The following is a 24260-nucleotide window of genomic DNA, read 5'->3' as shown; positions in this document are numbered from 1 at the left end:
CGAAGCCATCCAACTTCGATTATTGATGTTACCTATTAAAGGAAAAGGAATTAAAGGGAAATGAATCGTACCACTTTCAGCAAATTTGACCTCCTTTGTCTCATAAGCAGACAAAACCAAAGATCAGTCAAAGAATAAAATATTACTCATCTGCTTCAGACAATATCTTCCAGTGCTAATTTGATTCCTAGTTCATTTTTTGCTTATTTACTCATCTTGCTGGCTGTGGCAGGACTTTCATTCCTAATGATGCTATGGAAATTTTGATGAGCGACAGTGAAGTTATACATAGCATGGACAACAAGAACCTTTTTCCTTCAAGTATTAGGTATTCATAAAGCGAGTTTTCTCTTTGAATTTTCATCCTGCATGAAGGTAATAATGGCCAAGTTAGCTGCGAAAAGTGGCTTGAGGACAATGCAAGTTTTTGTACGACAATGACCCTGAAAGAGCTCTAAATTAGCAAGAATACAATACATAAGCAGCATCTCATGACTGGATATTCCAACTTAGATCAGTGATCAATAGCATTTATATGGAGCAAGTGATAGGAACAAACTTTAAACAGAAGGAAACTTAGAAGGCCATTACCTTTCTTGAATTGGATGATGAAAGATTTGATCGATCCTAACTCATAATAATAGTCACCACCAATTATAAGGTTGTTGGTTTATATAAAATGGAAGGTCAACAAAGCATTTTAACAAGAACTAAAAGAATAAAGGAAAAGAGGATGGCTGGGGCACGACTAAATTACCTACAGGAGCCACAATACTAATCATACTAACGGGAAGAATGTTACGTACGGGGACCTCGTGAAACGTGGCCATGTCCCCAACGCCATAATCTTCAGCTCTCTTGTCAATGGCCTCTGCTCCGAGAAGAGGGTAAGCGAAGCAGCCATGGTGTTCGATAGAATGTCTCTGATGGGATGCCAACCTGAAGTGTTCTCATGCCGGGCACCAGGGCGGAACCATGGTGTTCGATAAAATGTCTCTCGTTAATAAAGTTTTTAAGGACATTCAATAAGGCCAGAATGACCGGTTCAGCATGCAATCCGGGCACCAGGGCAGAACTAAGGCCTTTATAGGATCAACTTGAATTCGTAGATCAGGTCGATAGGACACAATACTGGATTCAATGGATCTTCCAGAGAGAGAAAGTAGAAAGAGGAAGCGGGAAGAAGAGAGAATGTGGAGAGATAAAGTGGAGAGAAGAGAGAGAATGTGGAGAGAGGAAGTGGAGAGAAGAGAGAGAGTGAGGAGAGGGGAGAAGAGAGAGAAACTCTCTCTCGCTGTTCACGAACAGGGAGGCTCGTCCTCCCCTTCTCCTTTCCTTCCCCCGTTCCCCCCGCAAGTCCGAGGGAGGCAGCCATGGCGGCCCGGACCCCACACGTCGGCAGTCACAAGCGGGCACAGCCCCGGCCAAACCAGCGGCCGGCGGCGGCCAAAACCGGTGGGAATCATAGAAACAGAGATGCTCTGTTTCGGAAGGAACTCCGGCGATTGCCGGCTCAAAACAATAGAATCCAAAGCCCAAAACACAAAGGAAGAAAGAGGAGAGAATGGAAAACTCGTACCTCAGTCCGGCGAGGCTCGCCTGCGACCTTTCCTGGCGGAATACAGAGGAAAACTCTCAGGAAGACGGCTTGAGATCGAGACCAAAAGAACCCTTTTTTCTTTGATGGATCTCAAAGGGGAGGATGGGGGATCTTATATAGGCGTAAATCCCAGCTTTTAGTGTTTGATTAAGCTTGGGCTTCATCCTTTTCCGATCGCAATAACGGCGAGGAGGGAGATTCCCAGTCGGAGTCTTCCTCTCCCGATTCATCGGGGCTAAGCTGGCCTCTTCGGGCCGCCCACAGGGCCAATACTGAGTGCGGGCCGGTCAGTGGACCGGGTCCTCACAAGAGGAGCATGTTAACCAATGCGAAAAAAAAAAGTATATTTACCTAACTTAAGAGGATCCGAAGCATCGGTTCGGGTGAGGCGGCTCCGCGGTATCAAACCCCCCGGTGCCTCCTCTTTTCCGACTCTCGTCTTCGAGCCCTAGGAGCCACCGGAGAGATCGATCAAAAGAGAGGAGGGCGAGAAGAGGAAAGAAAGATATAATCAGTGAAGAGAGAGGGAGGCTTTTTAGCTTTTAACTGGTAAGTTTTGTCCTCCCCTCTTTCTCCATGTTTCTCCCTTATCATCATCATCTTTGAAGCAGTAGGGTTTCGTTGTTGTTGTACTTAACGAGGTGTTCCTCACAGCATGATCTTGAACACAATAACTTCGCCGGCTTGAAAAAAAATCTTTCGATCGTTTCAGGAACAGGTTCGATTTTGTTTGCTTTACCATCTGGTATGGCTCTCTCTGCCTAGGCTGTCGCAATTGTTATATCCTTTCGATTCTTCTAATTTAACCGACTCGGTTGTGAATTAGTGAGAAAGGGAAAAGGAATTGGATCATTCACTATGGGTTACGCACAGCTCGTAATCGGTCCCGCCGGCAGTGGCAAGGTGATGGTTTCTTTTTCTTGATGCTTGAATTACGCTGTTGGATTTTTTTTTTTTTTTTTTTGATCGATGGAATGAAGAACAAAAAATGCCCTCGCCTGGGGAATGGTTGGGATTTGTACTAATTTTTGCACGTTTTCTTGCCGTCTAGTCTACTTATTGCTCCAGCTTATATCAGCATTGCGAGTCTATGCGGAGGACTGTGCATATAGTGAACCTGGATCCTGCTGCGGAGAGTTTTGACTATCCTGTGGCTATGGGTACTCGTGCTGCCTACGGATTTCTAATTAGTGACCTTTTACTTTGGTTGTTTGATTTGAGTGACCAGTTTTTTTTTTTTGCACTGTTGTGTCATGGCAGATATCAGAGAGCTTATATCTTTGGATGATGTTATGGAGGAACTCGGCTTAGGCCCAAATGGGGCACTTATATATTGCATGGAGTATCCTTTAGCATGACTTGTGTTTGCCCTTGTTAATCATCTTGCTGCTATTCTTTTTTTCTTTTGAGGTTCTTGGTTGGGAAATGTGGATGTCTTCAACCAATTCCTGGCATGAAATGAGGCGTTTATTTATTGTAAAAGGATTAAGAGCTCAAAAAATTATTTAGCTCAAGAAAGCCATGCCAAGATTTTAATTGAATATACCATGCAATTGAATTCAAGTAAGCCTTAATTCCAAACTACTTGGGTCTGCACATGAATCCTTTTCATCCATTTGATGAAAAGGATATCACTGTTATGATTTCAATGTACATAAATCATAATATTTTGTGATTCAACTACTACTGGATACCAGTGTTATGATTTCACACAGTCGACTGTTTTGTTGGGAAGTGAGTTTTCACAAAATCCCTTGAATCTTGGATTGTTTTTTTTTTTATAAAAAAAATTGAATTGAGTTCTTCAAGTTCATGATTGTCTTCCTTCACTCTATCTTATAATTTCCCTTTTAACAACCAAAGACCTCCTAGAACATCTCTGTTTGTAACCATATAAACATTAAACAAGAAAAGAATCACATTTGGAAACTTAAAATTTTTAACAGCAGTCTAGATTCTTCATAAATTCAGTTAATTGCTTTGCAGAATCATCTTCTCTTCTGCAGTCCTGTTGTGATGCAGTTATGTTGAACATAGAATGACAAGTTCATGTTTCAGTTTAAATTTCCTTAAAGCATTTACAGGCACCTTGAAGAGAATTTGGATGACTGGCTGGCAGATGAACTGGAGAACTATTTGGATGATGATTATCTTGTTTTTGACTGTCCAGGTAAATGTTTTCTAATGTTCTAATGTTTTTATCTGTCCATTCCATATACAAAACCTTTTTAAGTGAGTTTTCAGATATTGTTTACCAATAAAAAGAAAGAGGGATATATATATATATATATATATATATATATATATTGATATATTACGGATATCAATATACCATAGAGAAACAAGATGATATTAAATGATACAGTTTTATTTTGAACTTGAGAAACTTTATAAGTATGTTCAAAGTTTGTGTTTCATTCGACTCATTCAAGGAATACTGTGTTTGCTTCAAATTAGTGCATTTTTCTTTCTAAATATTCTCAAATAGCTATTCACTGACTTGTTGTGATCACTTCCGGCATTTTAGTGTTATGACTTTTCAACTATTTTACAGTCTTTTTCGCCTTGTTCAGTAAAATGTGTTATACTGTTTTAGGAAATAGTACACATTAGTATGCATTTAGGAGGTATTCATTATTTCCTTATTGTTGTACAGGTCAAATCGAGCTTTTTACACATGTTCCAGTTCTGCGAAACTTTGTGGACCATCTAAAACGTAAAAATTTCAACGTCTGTGTTGTATACTTGCTTGATTCACAGGTTTGTGTTAAGTAATCTTGATTGAAAGTTAACATTTTCTTTCTCAGAACCATTGAACATTATTGAATACTTGGAGTTCTCCATGTTTGCAGTTCATGACGGATGTGACAAAGTATATAAGTGGTTGCATGGCATCTCTTTCTGCAATGGTTCAGCTTGAACTACCCCATGTCAACATTCTTTCAAAAATGGACCTAGTAACAAACAAGAAGGATCTTGAGGAGTGAGTTCGATCTCCATGTTCTTTTGTCTTATTTCTATTGCTTGTTGCACCTCTTAATTTTTTTGTTTCGATTTTTAGTTACCTCAATCCAGAGGCACGGATTTTACTGTCAGAGTTGAATCAGCATATGGCACCTCAGTTTGCAAAGCTGAATAAAGCTTTGGCAGGATTGGTATGCTCAAGAACAGGAACTGAAAGAATTTATATAAGAATTTGCATATATGTTCTTCTCATTGTGCTTATTCTTTATTTTCTTCTTATGTCATGAAGTATCTCAAATTTTTAATCGAATTAGAACTGTAATTTATAATAATCTGCAAATATTATATTGCACAACCTTCGACAAATCATTTGCAAAGCATAGGGTTTCTGTCATGGCTCCTATATTACAATCAAACTACCATATATATGGTAATTAGTCCAACTGCTCCCTCAAGTTGAAAATGCATTCCTCATATCTTCTGTTTAATTATGGTAGTAGCAAGGTTCTATCAAAGCTTATAGCCAGAAATTTCCCTCCTGTAAAATCGTGGATATCATTGTTGTATGAAACCTGCAGTTATAATATCTTCTGAATTATTTTAGAAATTGGGATTCAAACTTGTTCGGACATATTTATTACTCATGGATGGAAGGGGAACAGATGATTATAACATGATGTGCTCCACATGGTAAGTTTCACATGGAACAGCCTTTCTACCATTGAATTTCAATATATTCATAGTTTGATTTTAAAAATAGCCAGTAGGATAAGAATCTATGGATCTCGACCTGGTTGAAGGCAAAGGAATTTCATGTAGATTACCAATAGGAGCACCTCATGGTACTAATATTGAAGAGAAATCTACGTCATCTTTTTGTTCTCAGTCGAGGAATTGTTGTTGGTAATATTGCAAGAAACCTTGTTATAATTGTTTTTTTAGAATATAGAATTCTTCTCCATAATGGGTACAATAATTTCTTTTACATCTTGCTGGATAAACTGAATTGGTCTCTTTATTAAATGAAAGCAGTTCATCTTTGCTAGTGTGTCTATGAGTTGTCTTAATCTGGGTGATTGCAAAATGCTCCTCATCATTTATTTCATATGACTGACTTCTGCTCTTTCAGAATGGAAGCAGTCAAGCCTGTAGCATAAACTGTGTTCTTTATATGTGTATTTTTTCAATGCCAATCTTATATAGTTTATGTGTTTTTGTCTGGGTTTTGTGTAGGTTGATGACTTCAGTATGGTGAATTTTGTGCCCCTTGACTTGAGAAAAGAGAGCAGGTATACACCTATTGCTAATGAAATCTTTTGATTTGTGACTCAAAAGATTAAGATTAGTATGTATTTACACTTTTCCGATTTTTAATGCTTCAAATGCTTGCGTGTAGAGGAAACAAAATGACAGTGCGGATAAAGCTTAAGTGGCAAGATATGTTATGGTGCATTTAGATTGAGAATTGGTTTGCTGATCATGCAGATCTTGAAAAAGTAACCAAACTTTGATAGAGTATAGGTAGTTAAAACATAAATTAATGTAAAATTTAGATGAGTGTTCATATATTTTCTATTGATAGCATATGGGCTTAATTTTGCAGTGCTAAAAGTTTCCTAAGAAGCTAAAGAAAAATGTTTTAGTTATAGTTATATAATATTATGAAAATTAGGTTATTTTCTGTAGCTTCATAGAAGCTATTTCAGCTAGTTGTGTTGTTAACATCCTACATAATATATTTTTTTTCTGTTTGATCTGGATTGCTATGAGAAATGATCTTTTTAAAGTGATCGTGTATAATTTTCAGAGTATACTCACTCTGGACATATTATAGCAATGATGATAGTTATCGCCCGGCTAATTGAAATATTATTTGACTCTGTGTAAATTTAACTGAAGTATTATTCGACTCTGTACAAAATTCGATACTGAATCTGTCTCCAAGCAGATAAATTTTTCTCTAGTAGCACCAACCTTTTATATGGCATATCTTATTCCATCTCTGATCCCTTTTAATTTCAATTGTGATGCTATTAGCTGCCATTTCTATTGCTTCTATGAACATGTAATTCCACTGTCACAGTTGAAGATTTATATAGTTCCACTTATTCATCCTTTTTTTTTTTTTGCTGCTAAAACGGGCATTTCACACTACACTTATTCATCTTTTCCTTTTCTTAACTTGTGCAGCATACAATATGTTTTGTCATACATCGACAACTGCATCCAGTATGGAGAGGATGCTGATGTGAAGGTCAAAGATTTTGATCCTCCCGAGGATGACTAACAACTCGATATGCAAATCTCAGGTTATTAAAGTATGTCATGTAGGCGACCTGAGACTGTAGCTAATGTCGAGCACAGCACGAGGGAGAGAGACGGGAGAAGGAAACGCATAAGATGAAAAAAAATGTTTGTGGTTGTTTCTTCTGGCATTAATTTAGATGGGAGTGGGGAAGTCGCTTGTTTTGGATTGATGACCTCCCAGCTTGTTTGGCATTAATTAGCATCTAACATCAAACAAAATGTGTCTAGTGATATAGGAGTCAAATTGGACTGTCTCCTGTGTTTGAAGTTGTCCCTATAATGCTATTGGTATGGTGAATGAATTGGTCCTGTTCAACTATTCCCTTTCTGATGGACCTCGTTCTTGCAAATTTCCTATTACACTCTTGTGGCTCTTTTTCCAGATCATGTTCCTCTTTCCCTCCCTGCTAGAAATAATTAAATGAAATGGTATATCGCAAATAATCAGCCTTTAACATCCTAGTTTGGATATCGAAGTAAATTATGGTATGTCATACCGATCCAAACAAGATGGTACAGGATGTATTGTATCAGTTTGATACTGATATTTGATATAGGCGGTATACCGAGTGAATCAGATGGTACAGAGTATATAATACTGTGTTGGTTTGGTGCTAATATCCGATATGGGTCGATACGCTAAAAAAATTTTATATCGCGGTCAAGTATTTGTATTTGTAAGGCTTAAGTGTTTTATTTTTTTTGGGGTTATTTAGCAGTCTTTTATTTACATCCTGGTTTTGATACTGAAATAAACTGTCAAGTGTTTGTGCTTCAGCAGTCCTTTATTTACATCCTGTGTTTGTAGCGGTGGTGTTGCTCCTAATTACAACAAAGTTGCCGAGCTGATCTCTTAGGGGATACTGGTTATTAAGTTAAATGAAACATCCAGTGATTTTAACAATGCAAGCCCTGATGAACAAGGAACGAAAGAATTAGAAATTAGAAAAACGTAGCCGCTGGAAGGTACGAATATTTTACCAGATGACAGTTGCTGCTGCATGAAGCCGATTTCAGTATCCAATCCATCACTCTCCTTTCTCTCCTTCATTCTCTGCTTTCCATGCGCACTTGTAATCCCCGATTCTTTCCCTCGAACCGCCCGCTAGTCTTGGAGGAGTTTTTCCGATCTTTTTAACCGCGGCCGAGTTCGGATCCCCGCACGCCTTAGCAGGCAGCTAAGGTGACTTATACCCCAAATAACTCGTTGGTCAGACTGCCAATTCTCAGGCTATACTAGATAAGTCCTTGCCGGATGCCAGCGGTTAGCTCACCGTAAACGAAGCCGGAGCCACCTTGTTAGGCCTCGTGGAGACTGTTATCCGTGCGGAGTTTTGTGATCTCTAAAGTTCAAATAGAGAGGACAAAAGCACAAACACCTGGTAGATTTGCGTGATGCTGGGATGCGGAGGACTTCTCCATTGCTCGCCTCCTTACCCGTCTCATCTTCAGCGAGAGATGCTGCTACCTTTCGAAGGAAAGGTGCATCATCTTCTCGTGAAACCGCCCCCGATAATAACATCCGGGGTGGAAACTCTCGGTTGGAAAGCCTGGCGATCGAACGATGTCGATCAGAGGCTCTTACGATCGAAGACGCGCTCGATTTGTTCGACACTGCAGCGAGTGCTAGCCCGAAGCCCTCCAACGCCGTCCTCAACGCCGTCCTCAACGCCGTCCTTCGAATGAAGCATTACCCAACTGTTCTCTCTCTATATAACAAACTAAATCAAATGCAAGGAATCTCGCCCGGCGTCCACACCTATGGAATCCTTATCAAATGCTGTTGTCGCATGAATTGGGTGGATTTGGGCTTCGGCGTATTCGGGGACCTCCTGAAACGTGGCCATTTCCCCGACGCCATAATCTTCAGAGCTCTTGTCCATGGCCTCTGCTCCGAGAATAGGATAAGCGAAGCAGCCATGGTGTTCGATAGAATGTCTCTGATGGGATGCCAACCTGATGTTTCCACATACAATGCTCTCATCAAGGGGCTGTGCAGTGCTGGGAGCATGGGCTTGGCACTGGAGCTGCATCAGAAAATGGCAACCTTGGGAAGTTGTTGCAAGCCTGATGTGGTTACGTATAACACAATTATCGACAACCTTTGCAAAGAGGGAGCTGTAAGCAAGGCTCTCAAACTGATCGATGAAATGACTAATGCCGGTGTTGCCCCGGATGTTCGCACTTACAACAGCATTATTCATGGGCATTCGACTTTAGGCCACTGGAAAGAGGCAGTCAATATTTTCAAGAAAATGGTCGATCGAGGCCTTTCGCCAAATGTGGTGACATATAGCATGCTGATGGATTCACTTTGCAAGCATAAAAAGACTGCAGAAGCTCATAAACTGCTTGATTTGATGAATGAAAGAGGTGAAAAACCTAACGTAATCTCATATACTATATTGGTGCAAGGATATTGTCAGGAGAGCCGTCTTGTAGATGCAATTAAAGTCTTTGACTCCATGTCAGGTAAAGGTCTATCTCCTAATTGTCATACATACTCTGCCTTGATTAATGGATTCGTCAAGAATCAAAAAATGGATGAGGCTGTGGAGCTATTCAAGAAGATGCAACAACAAGGTTTGAAGCCTGATGTTGTTACCTATAGTACTGTACTAGATGGACTATGCCACCTTGGAAGAGTGGAGGATGCTGGAAGCCTTCTTGATGAGATGGTGGCACAAGGGATCCACCCAAATGTAATCACTTACAACTCTATAATATGTGGGTTTGGTAGACTTGGGAAGTGGAAAGAAGCTTTTCAGTTGCTTAACGAAATGAGAGAGCGAGGAATCCATCCTAACATCATGACACTCAATGCATTGATTGATTTCATTTGTAAAGAAGGAAAGGTTCAAGAGGCACATAGATTATTGGAAAAGATGATTAGTGGGGGCATGGAGCCTGATGTTTTTACTTATAATACACTAATGGACGGTTACTGTATGGTGGGGCAAATGAATGATGCAGTGAGAATTTATGATTCAATGGTTTCAAAAAGCCATAAGCCCAATGCTGTAACATACAATATATTAATTGATGGATATTGCAAAAGGTGGAGGATTGATAAGGCTCTGAATCTCTTTAATGCAATGCCTCGTAATGGAGTGCAGCATACAACAATTGTATACAATACCATATTAGCTGGAATGTACCGTGTTGGTAGGGTTGCTGATGCTGAAAATTTGTTTGACAAGATGCTTGCTGCTAGAGTATGTCCAGACCTTTACACATACAACATAATCTTGGATGGGCTTTGCAGAAACCAGTGTATTGATAAATCTATGAAGCTATTTCAAGATGCGTTATCATCTGATGTTAACCTAGACATTATCTCTTTCAACACCCTAATTGATGGATTGTTTAATGGTGGTGAGATCAATGAAGCCAAAAATCTTTTCAATACTATCCCTACCAAAGATTTGAAGCCGACTATTGTTACATATACCATAATGGTGAAAGGACTAATAAAGGAAGGGTTGTTTGATGAGGTTGATTATTTGCTCTTGCACATGGAGAAATCTGGTTGTCCTGCAGATTCTGTCATGCTCAATGTCATGGTTCGTTGTTTGCTGGAGAAAGATGAGATAGAAAAAGCATTGGAAATTATTAGAAAAATGAAGGAGAAAAGCTTTTCTTTTGAGGCATCAACTGCTTCTCAGATATTTGAGGTGTTATCAAAGGATGGACAATATCTTGATTATCTGAAGTTGCTTCCAGATTTTACCGGGCACCCAAAGTGATGAAGTCACCATGGATCATTAATAAGAGTTTGTTAATAATTGTATAACAAATGGATACTTCAACTAAGTTGCATTTTTTTTGTGAGATCTGATTCCATCACTTGCATTGACAGGCTATTAAATGAAAATGTAGCCTCGAAGGCCAGCTCTTTTAGGAACTATGGTTATGGAAACAGGAACCATATGTCCGTGGGTCTATTCCAGTGGTTCTGCCAGTGAACTGGAGAAATCATGGTTATGGGAAGGGCTGCGCCGAATGATTTCCATCTGTCTTGGGTGATGAGCACCATCGAGCAGGCTAGCCAGGCATCTGAAGGTGGTCATGCTTTCTTTTGAGCAGATGAAGGGATGAGTTCTACATGTCCTTCGAAGATAATGGTAGGGGTGAATCTGAAGGGTGAAATGCACAAGTCTGCTATGACCAGACTGATTGAAGGATTGAGCTGATATTTGGTGTGGACTGCAGCTCACGTGTGCCTCCAGTATCCAGTGGGACAAGTTATGAAGATGGTGATCCAAATTCATGCAGCGATTCCAGATTGTGAGTTTGGTATAACAGGCACCTTCAGTTGCAGTGATGAAATAGACCAGTGGCAGTGATCAATTGGTGTTTTCAAACTCAAGCTGGCACCTGCATTACCACCTTCAGTTAGAGATCACATAACAACCCGTATGAGACCATAATATTTTTCTTTATTAGCATGATTCTGTTTTGACTCGTATTATTTTTTTTGTTAGCATGATTTTGTTAGAGTGATATTAGGGATCACATAACAAACCGTATCAGGTCATAATATTTTTTTTTTCGTTAGCATAATTCTGTATCAGCTTGTATTACTCTTCTTTATAGAATCTGTACGCTAGTATATATAATCCCTGAAATGCATCGAATGTAACCAGATAGAAATACAAATTCCCTTCTCTCTCTCTCTTCTTTCTTTCTCCTAACAGAGCTTTTGTTAGTAAGATTATATTTTTTGGTGGTCAACTTTAGAATACGTTAAACTGGGACTTGGAACACAGACAAAATATTAAAGAAAATCTAGGCAAATAAGGAAAGAAATTCGAAATTTAATGATCTTTAATACCTATAAATGTTCCATATTGCCAGAGTTATGAAACTTATGCACTCCAAGTCTATAGCATTGCAGACACAAACCAAAATGGATAAATAGATAAATGATGATGAATGAATGAATCTGCATGAAAATATATGTAGATGGCTCTCGATATATTCTTCGTTTTTTTTCCTTTTCTTTTTCTCAGTATGGTGAGGTGATTCTTGATATTACTGAACCTGTACTAATGTTTCAAAACAATCATAAAAATGAAAGAGGTGATGTTGTTGTCATTCACATATATGTAAAACCCAAAATTTCAACAATCAGTAAGATGGTTTCCTAGAAAAGTTTTCATTATTTTTTTATATGTTGCAAGTATAAATAGAAGGATTAAGCTTCAATACAAGCATGTCCTCAATAGTCCAACGGCCTGATTCTTGACTGACGGAGTGACCTATGTCCAGCAACTCTACGAGTACCAGATAAGATATAGTGGATTATCGAGTCATACTGGTGCATAAGCATTGCTTCTGAACATCATAGCACCGAACTTATCAATTGCTTCCATGTACACCTTGTCAGCGTCAAAAGCTAGGAGAACAAGGAAAGAAATTCGAAATTTAATGATCTTTAATACCTACAAACATTCCAGATTGCCAGAGTTGTGGAACTTATGCACTCCATGTCTGTAGCATTACAGACGCAAATCAAAATGGATAAATAGATAAATGAATGAATCTGCATGAAAATATATGTAGATATCTCCCGATATATAACTTTTTTTTTCCCTTTTCTTTTTCTCAGTATGGTGAGCTGATTCTTAATATTACTGAACCTCTACTAATGTTTCAAAACAATCATAAAAATGAAAGAGGTGATATTATTACAAGTTGCGATTCATCATCAGATCTTGTGTTCTCTTGTTTTGCTTTATATGTGAATCAGAATAGGTGGACACTTCCTATGAGTTTCAAGTAAGGTTTTAGAGGAAAAAAAGATGTAACGTTTTGTTAATTGGAAAAAAAATATTTGGCTCTTGAGACTCAAGCTTGCAATTGTTGTATTCATGGAAACTTTGTGTCTAAGTTCAAAATTGGCAATCGTTCTTTATCCGTGCTACACCTCGATAACTTCATTTTTTTGTCATCTTTCATCAAATTTCTTATAGTAGAACAAGCAACTTCTACATGGACATTGACATCCCACCTATTCTTACAGATAAGAACGCTCATGTTAACATCACCTAAGATTTGATCAGTAAAACATCAATACAAAAGAGATGCTGGAGAAGCAATTTTACTACAAAGGCAACAGGCACCTACAGATGGTCTTCCACATTATGAACTTAACAGCCTCATGTTTGTCCTTAAGATTAGAGTTAACATGCATGAGGTTGCATGCAAATCTGCTCAAAAAGTGGCATCTCGGTGCTTAAAAGCTTTGCATTATTATATAGTCGAAAGAGTTGGTCGGGGTGCCACCGAACACCTATAAGCATGGAAAAGGCGAGCAACTGAGGTGATTGAGGTAAGAATGTTGAGATTTCCAACAATAAAGGAACTTTAGAAGCTTGCTCTCTGGTGGACCAGATGCAAAGCATTGTGGCAGTGGATAGTTGTGAATAAAGCCTCATTCAAATAAAATTCAGCAGAATTCAATGGATGGTAATGATGTTTGGAAAGGTAGAGAAAAGAAGAAATGGTTTGGGCTGGTACTTGTGGCCGAAAAAGTCCAACGAAGGTCTTGGAGGGCAACTTGCGTTTGTCCTCCTCTCTCTGTATATTTGTGCTCCATATGGAGTCATATTCAGGGATGCTTGCTTATTCCAAGATGGTCAATTCGTCAGTTCAGTATCAGAGAATGTGATAGCATTTGATCTCTGAAAGGAAGGCATTAAAGCCTGACTATAGTTTATGGGAATGATAGGGCTAAGTGGGGCTACCAGGTATTATCCCTTGGCAGTCGATGGTTTCTTTGTGATGGAGATACAAAGCTCTAGCCAAGGTTGACTGAAAACCAAGTAAGGTAGACATGGCTGGATCTGCTGTTGGTACCTCTTAAACGTCCTTGTGATCCTGAAAAGTTGATTCGGATTGTTGATAGTATCTTCATCTCAGCCTCATATCAAACTACATGTCAAGGCACAAATGTTTCAGAATTTAGGTTGCAAGTCAAAGATAAATAGATCTCATAGTTCCGAAATACGTACTCCTATAGTGTTTTTCATTCTAATGGATCATTTATCATGCTCCTCAAGAATTTTTCTTCACGGTGTGAAAACAGTTTAGTCAAGGAAAATTATTAAATCTCTAGAGAGAGAGAGAGAGAGAGAGAGAGAATCCAAAGACATTCTTTTCAGACAGACTGTCAAAAGACAAAATTTCCAAAAATTAGGCCGCTGAAAGGGAAGTTAACGGTCAAATCATTACAAGATATTGAGAAAAGATGCATGATAGGTACGTAAGTTTGTTTTCTTCTGTTTGAATACACGACATGAGATACTCGAGCACTTGTTGATTGCGATGCTAAGAATCCTTAACTTGTCCTGCTAAATTAATTTTGTTTCCATTTATTTGAGCCTTTTTTTTTCTCTCATCTTCTGTTTTTCTAAGAGAGAGCCAAATTCTGGAAGTTGGTAGGTCCCAACTGATGACTATCTTGCCCCATTATTAGTCTACCAGCAGCCCAACTTGCAGACAGCAGGCAGCATCCCACAAACAAACTATTGATCTCCATTTCTTCATTAAGACTGATGATAGCATACTGTCATTAAATTTACCATTCAGTACAGGACTAATAACGTATTTCAATCTGATGATTTGAGCCAGACCATTTGAAATGATTGAATTTGAATCTCGAATTCAATATGATGATGCTTGTGGGTCCAGTTTTCATACTAGTTAATACTTTTTGTGTTTTGACATATATATATTTTATCGAAAACTATTAAAAATCGTTTTCAGAAAAAAAAAAAATCAAAATCCAACAAAATATTGAATCAAGGAAAAGAACACAAAACTATGTAGAACTCATTTGGCTTCTGCAAGATTGGGTAAAGAAATTGTCGGACCGATGCGCAGCATGGCATTGAAATTAGCATGCTAAATGGATTTATCACAACTAGTCGATGCCCTTCTCTTTAATAGAAAGATATCATCGACTGGAGCATCCTTTAAAAGGAAGAGCTTGGTCCTTAAAGTACAATGATGCAAATGGTAAACTAGATAGTTTCTTTTCGGTGCAAAGATTCATAAGCAATGAGAGGTAATTCTCTCACAAGCCAATGGGTACAATTGTTAAAACCTCCACAAGGAAAAGCTTGGTCTGCGTAAGAAATGTGACTGTGACCTTGATAAGGCAGTGGGTGCGAGACAGATATAAGATAGAAGATAGGAAATGATCTCCCCTTTTTTTTTAATAAAACAAAGGAGGGGGGGGGGGGGGGAGGGAGTATTTACTCACATAGTTACAATATTCTTTGAACTATTTAAAAATTCTTAAATTATTCTCATCTTTTAGCTTGACTGAATAATTCTATGAATTATTCTCCTAAAACGAATTGATTAGAACTATTTAATGATTTTTAAGTTATGCATAAATTAAGATTTATTCATGAATTATTCATGACTAACTTTTTTAAAAAAATCATGTATTACAAATTAATTGTGCCAATATATAATTGCTAGTTTTTATTATTATTTGCTACTTTTATCTCTCCTACATCTATTTTTCAATAAGTAAACTTATAAATATCTTAGAAAGCTTTTTTAACCATTTTTATTTTTCAATCCGCTGTTACTCGTTTTTTTTGAATTTTTGTTGAGCTTTTTACATATTTCGAAATTTTATATATATATATATCAAATCGAGAGACAGAGCGGGAGATAAAGCCATTGCCGCCTTACATCGACTCGCAGCTTTCGCAAAAAAGAACGCAGCACGGAGAAGGTGAGGTCACATTTGACAGCCTGTGCATCCCACGTGATGGCCCCACCCGTGACTTGGTCTATCTTTTTGGTTTGGGTGAAAGCTGAGTGTACTTTTTTGTGGCTCCCATACCTTTTTGAGTCCCCGATGATTTATGATGATTAAAATAAGAAGAAAATTGATAAAATAAGGGAAAAAAAAGAAGGAGCAACTTGAGTTTCATGTCAATATTCAAATTCCTCTGGCATAGCGATCCTTAACCATTTTTGTAAAAAGATTTCTTTCAAATTTTAGAGGAATCTATAAGTCTTGCTTCTATTATTAATCCCATCGATAAAAGGGAGGGTGACTCAAATGATTGAGTCGCGTGTATGCTTGACGAAGCGACTCTTGCAGCAAAAATCATTTGCTAGCTTCTGCTTCATCGATTTTGTATCTTTTTTTTTACTTTCTCTTCAAAATCGAAATATAATATTTCTTTATTTTTTATTTTTAATCATGTTAAGGTTTTCGCAATGATCTCTATTAAGACTGCAAGCATGTTGGGTTAGAGAGAGGATCGATACAACTCAAATCCTATCTATATTCGAATTAGATCAAAAAATTAATTTCAAACCTAATCCAATTCTATTTGGATTGGTTCATATTGAACATAATATTGATTTTGACGATCCATTAAACTTGGATCAATAAAAAACATAGCACAAACTATAATAAACTAAATAAATTGATTACCTAGTCATATCATAATGCATTATACACTAAAATACTAGCATACAACATATGCATTATCAAAAATATATTCTATATAAGGATTCATTATTTTTATGACTAATAATATGAAAATAAAAGATTTTTTTTGTATCGAAAGAGGAATCTAAAGTATATAACATACTAGTTTGGGATCAGATATGGTTGGTTTAGGTTCCACCTAAAAATTTTGCAATTCAAAATCAATCCATAATTGAAATGGAGTATATTTTTGAATCCAAAACTAATCTAAGTAACTTTGATATGGATTGAACTAGTTTAATTTTCAATCGGTTCCAAACCGAAAGCGGATCAATCCGATCTACTTGCAAGCCTAATCTCCACTCACATGTAAAGATCAAGAGTTCCCCACTCATCCCCTCAAAGGCTTAGTTTCTCTGGGTTCTAATCATGCTACCAATCAGACTCAATCCAAGGCTCGGAGCCGTCCCGTTGGACAAAATCCTATCAAGAACTAGCGGCCAAATAGTAGTTTCTTTTTTTTTTTTTTCCAACCAAATGGAGAAACATAGAGGGTCACCTAAAAAATGACAAGCTAGCAGTAGTGCTGACTATCGATCGATGCAACAAGAGGAGGGGCCACTTCTCTATAACAAGAGCCAGCTTATTCATCTACCGAGAGATAAATAGAATTGTGAGCTGGATTGTCTCTTAAGTAGGAACAAGATTGCACCCCGAATTGCCTCTTATTTAGCGAAGCATCTTGGAGGGATACTGCAGACTGAATTGTCAGTTATCGCAGTTCTCTGCAATATTTTATTTTCTAATTTTGTTGGTTGTGTTTGTATGGAATGTGTATGACCAATCATGTCCATCTTATCAAAAAAAAATAAATAAATAGAGGGCAGCTTCTTTTTCAGCGAAGGACGATCTGGTGGATGCTTTTTTTTTCGCTAATACGGGTGGATCATACCTGACGGGTACGGATACACCTAATAAAGTCAAAAAATAGGATACCTCGGAGTGCCAAAGGCAGCTTCCCATCTCCAGTCCACAAGGTGTCTCCGGAATGGCGAGCTACATACGCAGCCACCCAATCCGCAGCACGATTGGCTTCACGGTAGATATGCTTGGCCTGAAAGGTTCATCCATCCCTCGCCATAGCCCAAATGTTACGGAGCAATAGGTGGTCACTGTCGTCACCTCTAGGACCCTCTCGGATCCAACTAATAACGGTAGCTGAATCACCCTCTAGGACGATCTGGTGGATACTTTCGGGCATTGAAGTTGGCCTCCAAAAGTAATTTACCTCTTGAGGAGTACGGCATTTTCTATCTTGGGACCATCTCAAATAGTAGCCTCCATATATTTCAAGTGATGGACATCCATTCATGCTTGGGGATTCACCACGCTTGCTTTTCATCCAACAACGCTCTTTTTTTTTTTTTTTTTTTTTTTTTTTTGCGAGACTAAAAAAAGGAAGAGAGGAGGAAGGGACAAGCCCATCCCTACATAGCAGCTCCCACTGGACCCTTGCCCCACCAGAAGAGTGTTTGATGCGGGCAAAAATGGCCGTGCGTTAGGCATCCCGACCGATTTTACTCATACTTTTTCACCCATGGGCCCGGCACGGCTATCCCTCTTGGCTCCTGTTCAAATCTTAGCACCACCAAAACTACTAGAGGTCCAATAAGCATTTCTAGATCCCATATCTAAGCAGTAGCCGAAGCTACTTTTTAATCGACACCGCAGTGATTCGAACTTAAAATCATGAGAATAAAAAATATGCCCAATACTATTAGGCTACCATCTTGGTGGCAACAATGCTCTTTCAAAAGGATCAAAATCTATCATTTGCGCAGGGTCTCGACCACCTTTCTCCCTCTTGGCCTTACCTGCAAACAATCAAACATCAGTGTCTTTTTTTGACAGAAAAAACAAACAAGCCTCTGGTATCATGATATGTGATTGCATACCAGCTCATAGAGAAACAAAAGAAATTGGGAAAACGAGGATCTAACTTTAGGGTAACTACAAATACTTTTCTATTTCTTGTGGGTGAGAGAGAGACGGATGGATAACAACTGCCAGTCTGCCAACCACTTCAGAGTTGGAATTCCGAGGCAGATTGGAAAGCCATGGTTGATAAATCACCACAGACATGCCTTTTTATAGAGTTAAGATCTTGAACTCGAATGTTATGAAGGCATTGAAAACATTAGTCGCAATGTCCTAGGAAAACTACGTACTGAGTGTAGTTCTTTCCCCCTTACAGGAAATCTAAGGAAATTTTCCCTTATTTTCACTTGCACATTGTCATGTGGTCATCCTATTCCCTTTTTTTATATCAAGGTTATTCCGTTCTTTTGCAAGCTACTGTGGTTGTCGTCCGATTAGTTACTACCAAACAAAAAAAAAAAAAGAGTAAACTCTCCTCCCACAGCTCCAACTTGTTCATATTGAGATGCGTCTACCACCTAATTCATATGAAGTGTCGATGCTATAAGTTTAAGTGGGTGCAGAAACATGCTATTAATAAGGCATGATACAGATATAAATGGTTAATCTAATCTGTACCTTATCTTGTTGGTTTCTCATTGAAGTTTTAAGTAATGCAAGGTGTCTTAAAATAAGGCATCTAAATATGGCTCTAAAGTGCAGTCTTGATTTCTTGAATCACAGACTCAATTACCAACCAACCTTTGATCGGTGATCAATTGGAACCTCTTTCTCTCTCTTTCTCTGCGAAGATAAGATTTGAGCTAGAGTTTAATGGGTCTATCATGTTAATGAGTCTGGTTTGGGAGTAATCAAGGGTTATACATTAATTATAGCTCTGCTCTTGATAAACAAGGTTTGCAATCATGCTGCATCCTTTCTAATCATGTAATTTTTAAAAAAAAGCTAAATAATATCAAGAGCAACAATCCTCATGGACAAATTTTACAGGGAAATAACATTGAAATCAAGAATTTTTTTTAAAAAAGGAGGAGAAATTAGCTCAGCTGAAGATTTCTTATATTGTTATTAGTGCAGTTGTTTAAGCTGCACTCTCGACATCTACGGAGGTTAGGCATCTATAAGTTTATTTATTTTTCTAATAATTTCACTAAAATAATTTTATGTTATTTGACGCACTTCACTCAGAACATTCAGAGACTCTTAAACATATTACCCTTTAGATAAAAATAGGTGCAGCACAGGATTTTATTGCGTTCTAATAATTAACCAACAATCAGACAGGACACTATTTGACAAAAATCCTAATTTATCTTTAGTTTCATGGAGGTGTAGTTTAGTTGGTAAATAGTGCGGCTGTTCATATCAATTATGAGGCATAGTCGCTGTTCATTAATTCATCAAATATTATAAATACTCAGAAAATGGAAAATATAATCTAAGTAATAGCAATATATAGAAAAATTAGAAGAAAAAACTGTTTTTATTAAAAAAAAGAAAAAGAAAAAAAGCTCTGTGTATGATGCTTATATGACGGAGATGACTTTTCTGCGTCCCGCCAAACTTAAAGCTCTGTGTTTAAGCATGTCGGCGGATGGAGCATATGGAGGAGTAGGATTTGTGATCAAAAACCACCGTGGTAGTTTGGTTGGGGCAGAAGGTCAGTGCTTCTCTTGCTTGATTGTCATTGAGGCAGAGCTTCGGACAGCATGGGAGGGTATCTACTATGCGAGGAGGGTACTTGATGCAGACAGGATATACCTTGAGGGAGATTCCTCCACGGCGATCGATTGGATACGGAGAGGTGATCGATATGGGGATGGTCATCCACTGATTCGTGAGACTCGCAAATTGATCAGGGGGTTAGTCTCCTTTCAGGCAGCACACTTGTATCGGGAGGCAAACAAAGTTACAGACTTGGTCGTCTTCTATGTTGCTCGGCACTTCGGAGAGTTTTTTTAGACTACTGCCACTAAGATTTTTTCTCCTTTGTATCATTTTATTGTTTCTAGCTTAGCAGGTTGTACCATGTAAAAGCTATACGAAAGCCGTTTTCTACCAAAAAGTCCTCATGCTCGGTTGGTTGGCCCACGCGAACAAAAACAGCAGCAGCCGGATTCTTGGAAACGTGGGCCCGATCCTTGAACCCATAGAATGGGGAAACCGTGGGCCCGATCGTTTAACCCATTTTTTGAATCGCAGAATGGGGACCACCCAACAACTGGGTGGACCCAAAAAAAGACTACATGTTAATCCAAATCTGACACGTCATTTTTTTTTCATTTTTCTTTGACACTCGTTGCCCGCAAGAAGGAGCTCCTCCGGCAGGACGGTCACAATTATTTGCAAGCTTAGCTGTGGTTAAATTTATATGAAAATAAAATATATTAACTTTATAATAGCCATTATTTGAAGGTGAAATCAAAATAGACAATAATGCTATTAATTTACATTGTAATTCATGTGCTGCTATTTTTTGAACCTTTATACATTATTGGACATTTTGAAAAAAAAATCACCATATTGGTTACCTTAAAAGTTTATACTTTACCGAAAAATAATAATTTTGCATTATGGTAATTATATTTATACTATCGTGACACATAATTCTTGTTCTATGCCTCGGTTTTTTTTTTTCATGTATGAGTTATCAAGCAGATTTTTTCGACATCTGCTATTTTAAATATTTTTTATTTACATTATTTTATAATGAGTATGTTTTCTATTAATGAGTTTTATATACATCCTTCACTCTTTTTATATCAATTTAAGTTTCAGGATCGACTGGTCAGTTAACATATTAATTTTAGGTTAATTATGAGTCAACATCTATATTTGACTAAAAATAATAATTTAAAAAATGAAAAAGAGAAGCATATAAGAGTAACTGGAGGATATGAATTTATGAAAACCACTCCAAAATTCAAGCAAGTTTGACTGATGAAACCTCCGGTTATTCATATGAACATATAATGTAATGGAAGGTTTGCAAGTTCCAAAACTATTAGAACAACCCCGTGACTCTATGACAACTATTATTCTATGCATTATTGTCACATAATATGGCAGCTAACGTGTCTAACCTTGGGTGTTTATTCACATCCAAAAAATAATTAATCATTGATTAACTATAATTAATGAAGTGGTTGATAATATTACATCAACCAAACTTTAATTAATCAGTCATGTCATGATACTTGGAAGGATTATAATTAGTCACTTGTCAATACTCACACATAAGACTGTACATGGATAGCTTATACCTAGAGAGAGTTATTTGGACAAGAATGGTTACCTGTATAGGAGAAACGACTTGGTAACTACACGAGAAATTACAAGTGCAGGAAGCCATCCAAAAAAATGGTAGTTATTGTTGGAAAAGAGGGCTTATTTAAGAGCTCTCTCACTTTCAATAATACCAATAACACCATATCCAGTCATGAAGCTCGGCTATCACACTCATATGTCCAAGGATTTGGATTAAGACTCTAGAGCGGATGGTGTACCTACTCTAGATCATTTCTTGATGCTCCAAAATATTTGTCTCAGTGTATCAATTATTTTATATTATGATTATTTTGCCTTCCTTCCTCATGATAATTATGAATATGATGATGATTGTGTTTCTGATCTTAGATGATGACTATTCTTTTTTGAGTTATAGCTACTTTTATCAAAGTAATGATTGTGGGTATGCGAACGATAACTACAATAAGGTATTAGATAAGTTGTGGAAGTTACTGGAGAAACTATTTTGATGCATCTCTAATGCTTTGCAAGAAATCTATTTCTAAGTTTGTACGATAGTTTATAAATCCTCATCCTTGAGGCATGGAAAGGAACTCACCTCTCTTCTTATTGATCATAGTATGCTCGACATCTACCAGCCTAGGTTGTTTTCGAGTGAGGACAATATTTAGGCATGCATTATTAATATTCATCTACCTGTTTCTAGAATAGCCATCCATCCTATCCCATCTATTGTAGAGGGTGGTGCAGACGTGGACGATGTTGATAGTTAATCTAAACGGCATTCAGCACTCTTCATGGACCCATCTATCCGATAGACCTTGGCACGAAACAATGGGTATGGAGGGTACTTGCTTGGTAGTAGGATGTTCTCTTGTTCTAGATAGTTTATGCCAATTGGCAGCTAGAAGTTAGAAGGTTTTGGAGTTCATGTGTATCTTGAATAATTTAATATTGAAACTTAATTGCTTGCTCATATTGATAGTTATTTTCTTTAAGATTTCTTTTGCTCGCTCTCTAAATTTGACTTTTGAAAATACTACAAAGATGTATGAAAAAATAGATATGCACTCTATGGACAATCTTTCAATTCAACCAACAGATTAATCTGCGGGCAATTACGATGTAGGCCTAAGCACTTTGCCCTACAAATTAAACTAATTCCTAGCTTACATTTATTTAGACTCTTGCACAATTTCTAAAAAACATTATAGATTATCTACATGAATTGTATTAGAGGAGAGAATGGCATTTGTGATGGTTCTGGTCATGGATTTAAATGGAGTGCAATCAAGCCTTACACTGTGCTGCGATCATGGGATGGAAAATAAGAATCTTGGTGACATTTAGCGAATGAGTAGGGAAGGAGATAGTTGAGATTATCTACACGAATTCAAACACGAGTAGGACAATTTTTACTTTTCACAAGAAACCAAAGCACTAAAGAAAGATAAAGCACAATACCTGACTTTAATCATTAACTCTTTTGATATTTTCATTTACAAACAACTTTGGTGCTAATGATATCTCAGTCTGCAGACTTGCCTTTGCCAAAAACTTTTATCTTGTTTATTTCTACAAATGGAATTATAATATCCTCAAAGTAATCTCACTTCCATTAAACACGAGTAATCTCAATAAACTTGAACTCTTTTTCCTTCTTTTGAAAAAGAGAAAAAAAAACATCCACCTCTGCTCTCTCTCTCTCTCCCTCCCCGTAGTCAATGGTGGTATCTCTTATTCATAGCGCTAGACGTATCTAAATGCCTGTACTCATTATATATATCTTCTTGAATTAAATTTTGTTCTGTCGAGAGAAAGCAAAGACACAAGCGCACATGCAAAGTCGAGAACAAACCAAGCTACATAAATTATTAGAAAACTTTTATTAGATTATGGTTCAAATTCGTTCATGCTTTACTTACACAAATATATATGTATGTATGTACATACATCTGCATGTATATATATTATGTCTCATATATACATATCTATGTATATATGTATGTATGTATGTGTACACATATATTGTCCAACACTAGTACTGAGTTAATGACTGAAGTGTTAGCAAGCTGGAGTCTAACATGTATATTGTCGTATAGATGGCCATCATCTTTCAACATGATTAAATTTTTATATATTTTTTTATTTGATAAATACACTCTTAAGAAAAAAGAAAAATATAGTTTGAACCCTCAAATTTCTGTGAGAAATATCCAGTCCTATTCACAAAAGATGATTGGAATGCACTTAACAAGCTTCCTGATGGACAAGGTTTCTCCGTCCTCATCAATCCTTAAGTATAACCAGTCAATGGCAAAAATTAGATGCAATGTATGAGGAAATAGGAATATAATGAAGAGAAGGAAGGGGATTCAAAAAATGGACGAAAAAGATGATGAAAAGAAGGAAGAGGATACGGTAAAGATTCTTTTTATTAATTTTTTATAAATTATTAATAGATAGAAAGTTATTTTAGTCTTTTATGTCTATCCATTAATGACATCGAGGGGCAGATATGGGACTGTGCATATAGCTAATTAATGTCCTAATTGGTAGTTTTAAAGTGTTGATGACTAAAATTTTCTCGCTAAAATTTGAGAGGGGCAAAGTTTACGCTCTCTCAAACTCGACCTCAAAGTCCACCTGGCAATAAATCGTTAGGCGCGTTAGCTGCTAGTTTCTTCCGCCTAACCAGCTGAGTTTCTTGGCTTTCAGCGGACGGAGAGTGGCTTT

At 37.4% G+C, this 24260-nt stretch overlaps 2 protein-coding genes and 1 long non-coding RNA gene across 6 annotated transcripts; 2 read left to right on the top strand and 1 right to left on the bottom strand.

Moving 5' to 3' along the window:
* Positions 1 to 14: 14 nt before the first annotated feature.
* LOC120104261 lies at positions 15 to 1912 on the bottom strand. The gene is made up of 2 exons (XR_005506715.1): positions 1580 to 1912; positions 15 to 365 (listed from the first exon to the last, which is right to left on the bottom strand). It is a non-coding gene; the product is annotated as an uncharacterized LOC120104261 (long non-coding RNA).
* Positions 1913 to 1954: 42 nt separating this feature from the next.
* LOC103716190 (GPN-loop GTPase 3) lies at positions 1955 to 7190 on the top strand. 4 transcript variants are annotated; one of them, XM_039115151.1, is made up of 11 exons: positions 1955 to 2149; positions 2313 to 2345; positions 2427 to 2503; positions 2652 to 2760; positions 2861 to 2942; positions 3685 to 3770; positions 4257 to 4360; positions 4453 to 4583; positions 4662 to 4755; positions 5798 to 5853; positions 6755 to 7190. In XM_039115151.1, the coding sequence occupies exons 3-11, from the start codon at positions 2459 to 2461 to the stop codon at positions 6849 to 6851; spliced, it is 804 nt and encodes a 267-aa protein (XP_038971079.1). In that variant the 5' UTR covers positions 1955 to 2149; positions 2313 to 2345; positions 2427 to 2458; the 3' UTR covers positions 6852 to 7190. The 4 variants fall into 4 exon arrangements, with proteins under 4 accessions (XP_038971079.1, XP_008802322.1, XP_038971080.1 ...); XM_039115152.1 differs by having other exon boundaries at positions 1981 to 2149; positions 2255 to 2318; XM_039115150.1 differs by having other exon boundaries at positions 1982 to 2149; positions 2255 to 2345.
* A 125-nt stretch (positions 7191 to 7315) lies between these two features.
* Positions 7316 to 11513, top strand: LOC113463324 (protein Rf1, mitochondrial-like). Its single transcript, XM_026808142.2, has one exon. The coding sequence runs from the start codon at positions 8275 to 8277 to the stop codon at positions 10615 to 10617; it is 2343 nt and encodes a 780-aa protein (XP_026663943.2). The 5' UTR covers positions 7316 to 8274; the 3' UTR covers positions 10618 to 11513.
* The last annotated feature ends 12747 nt before the right edge of the window (positions 11514 to 24260 follow it).

This window comes from Phoenix dactylifera, chromosome 17, assembly GCF_009389715.1.
Source record: "Phoenix dactylifera cultivar Barhee BC4 chromosome 17, palm_55x_up_171113_PBpolish2nd_filt_p, whole genome shotgun sequence".
Lineage (NCBI taxonomy): Eukaryota > Viridiplantae > Streptophyta > Magnoliopsida > Arecales > Arecaceae > Phoenix > Phoenix dactylifera.
The sequence above is the reverse complement of the archived record's forward strand: the minus strand, read 5'-3'. Positions and strand labels throughout refer to the sequence as shown.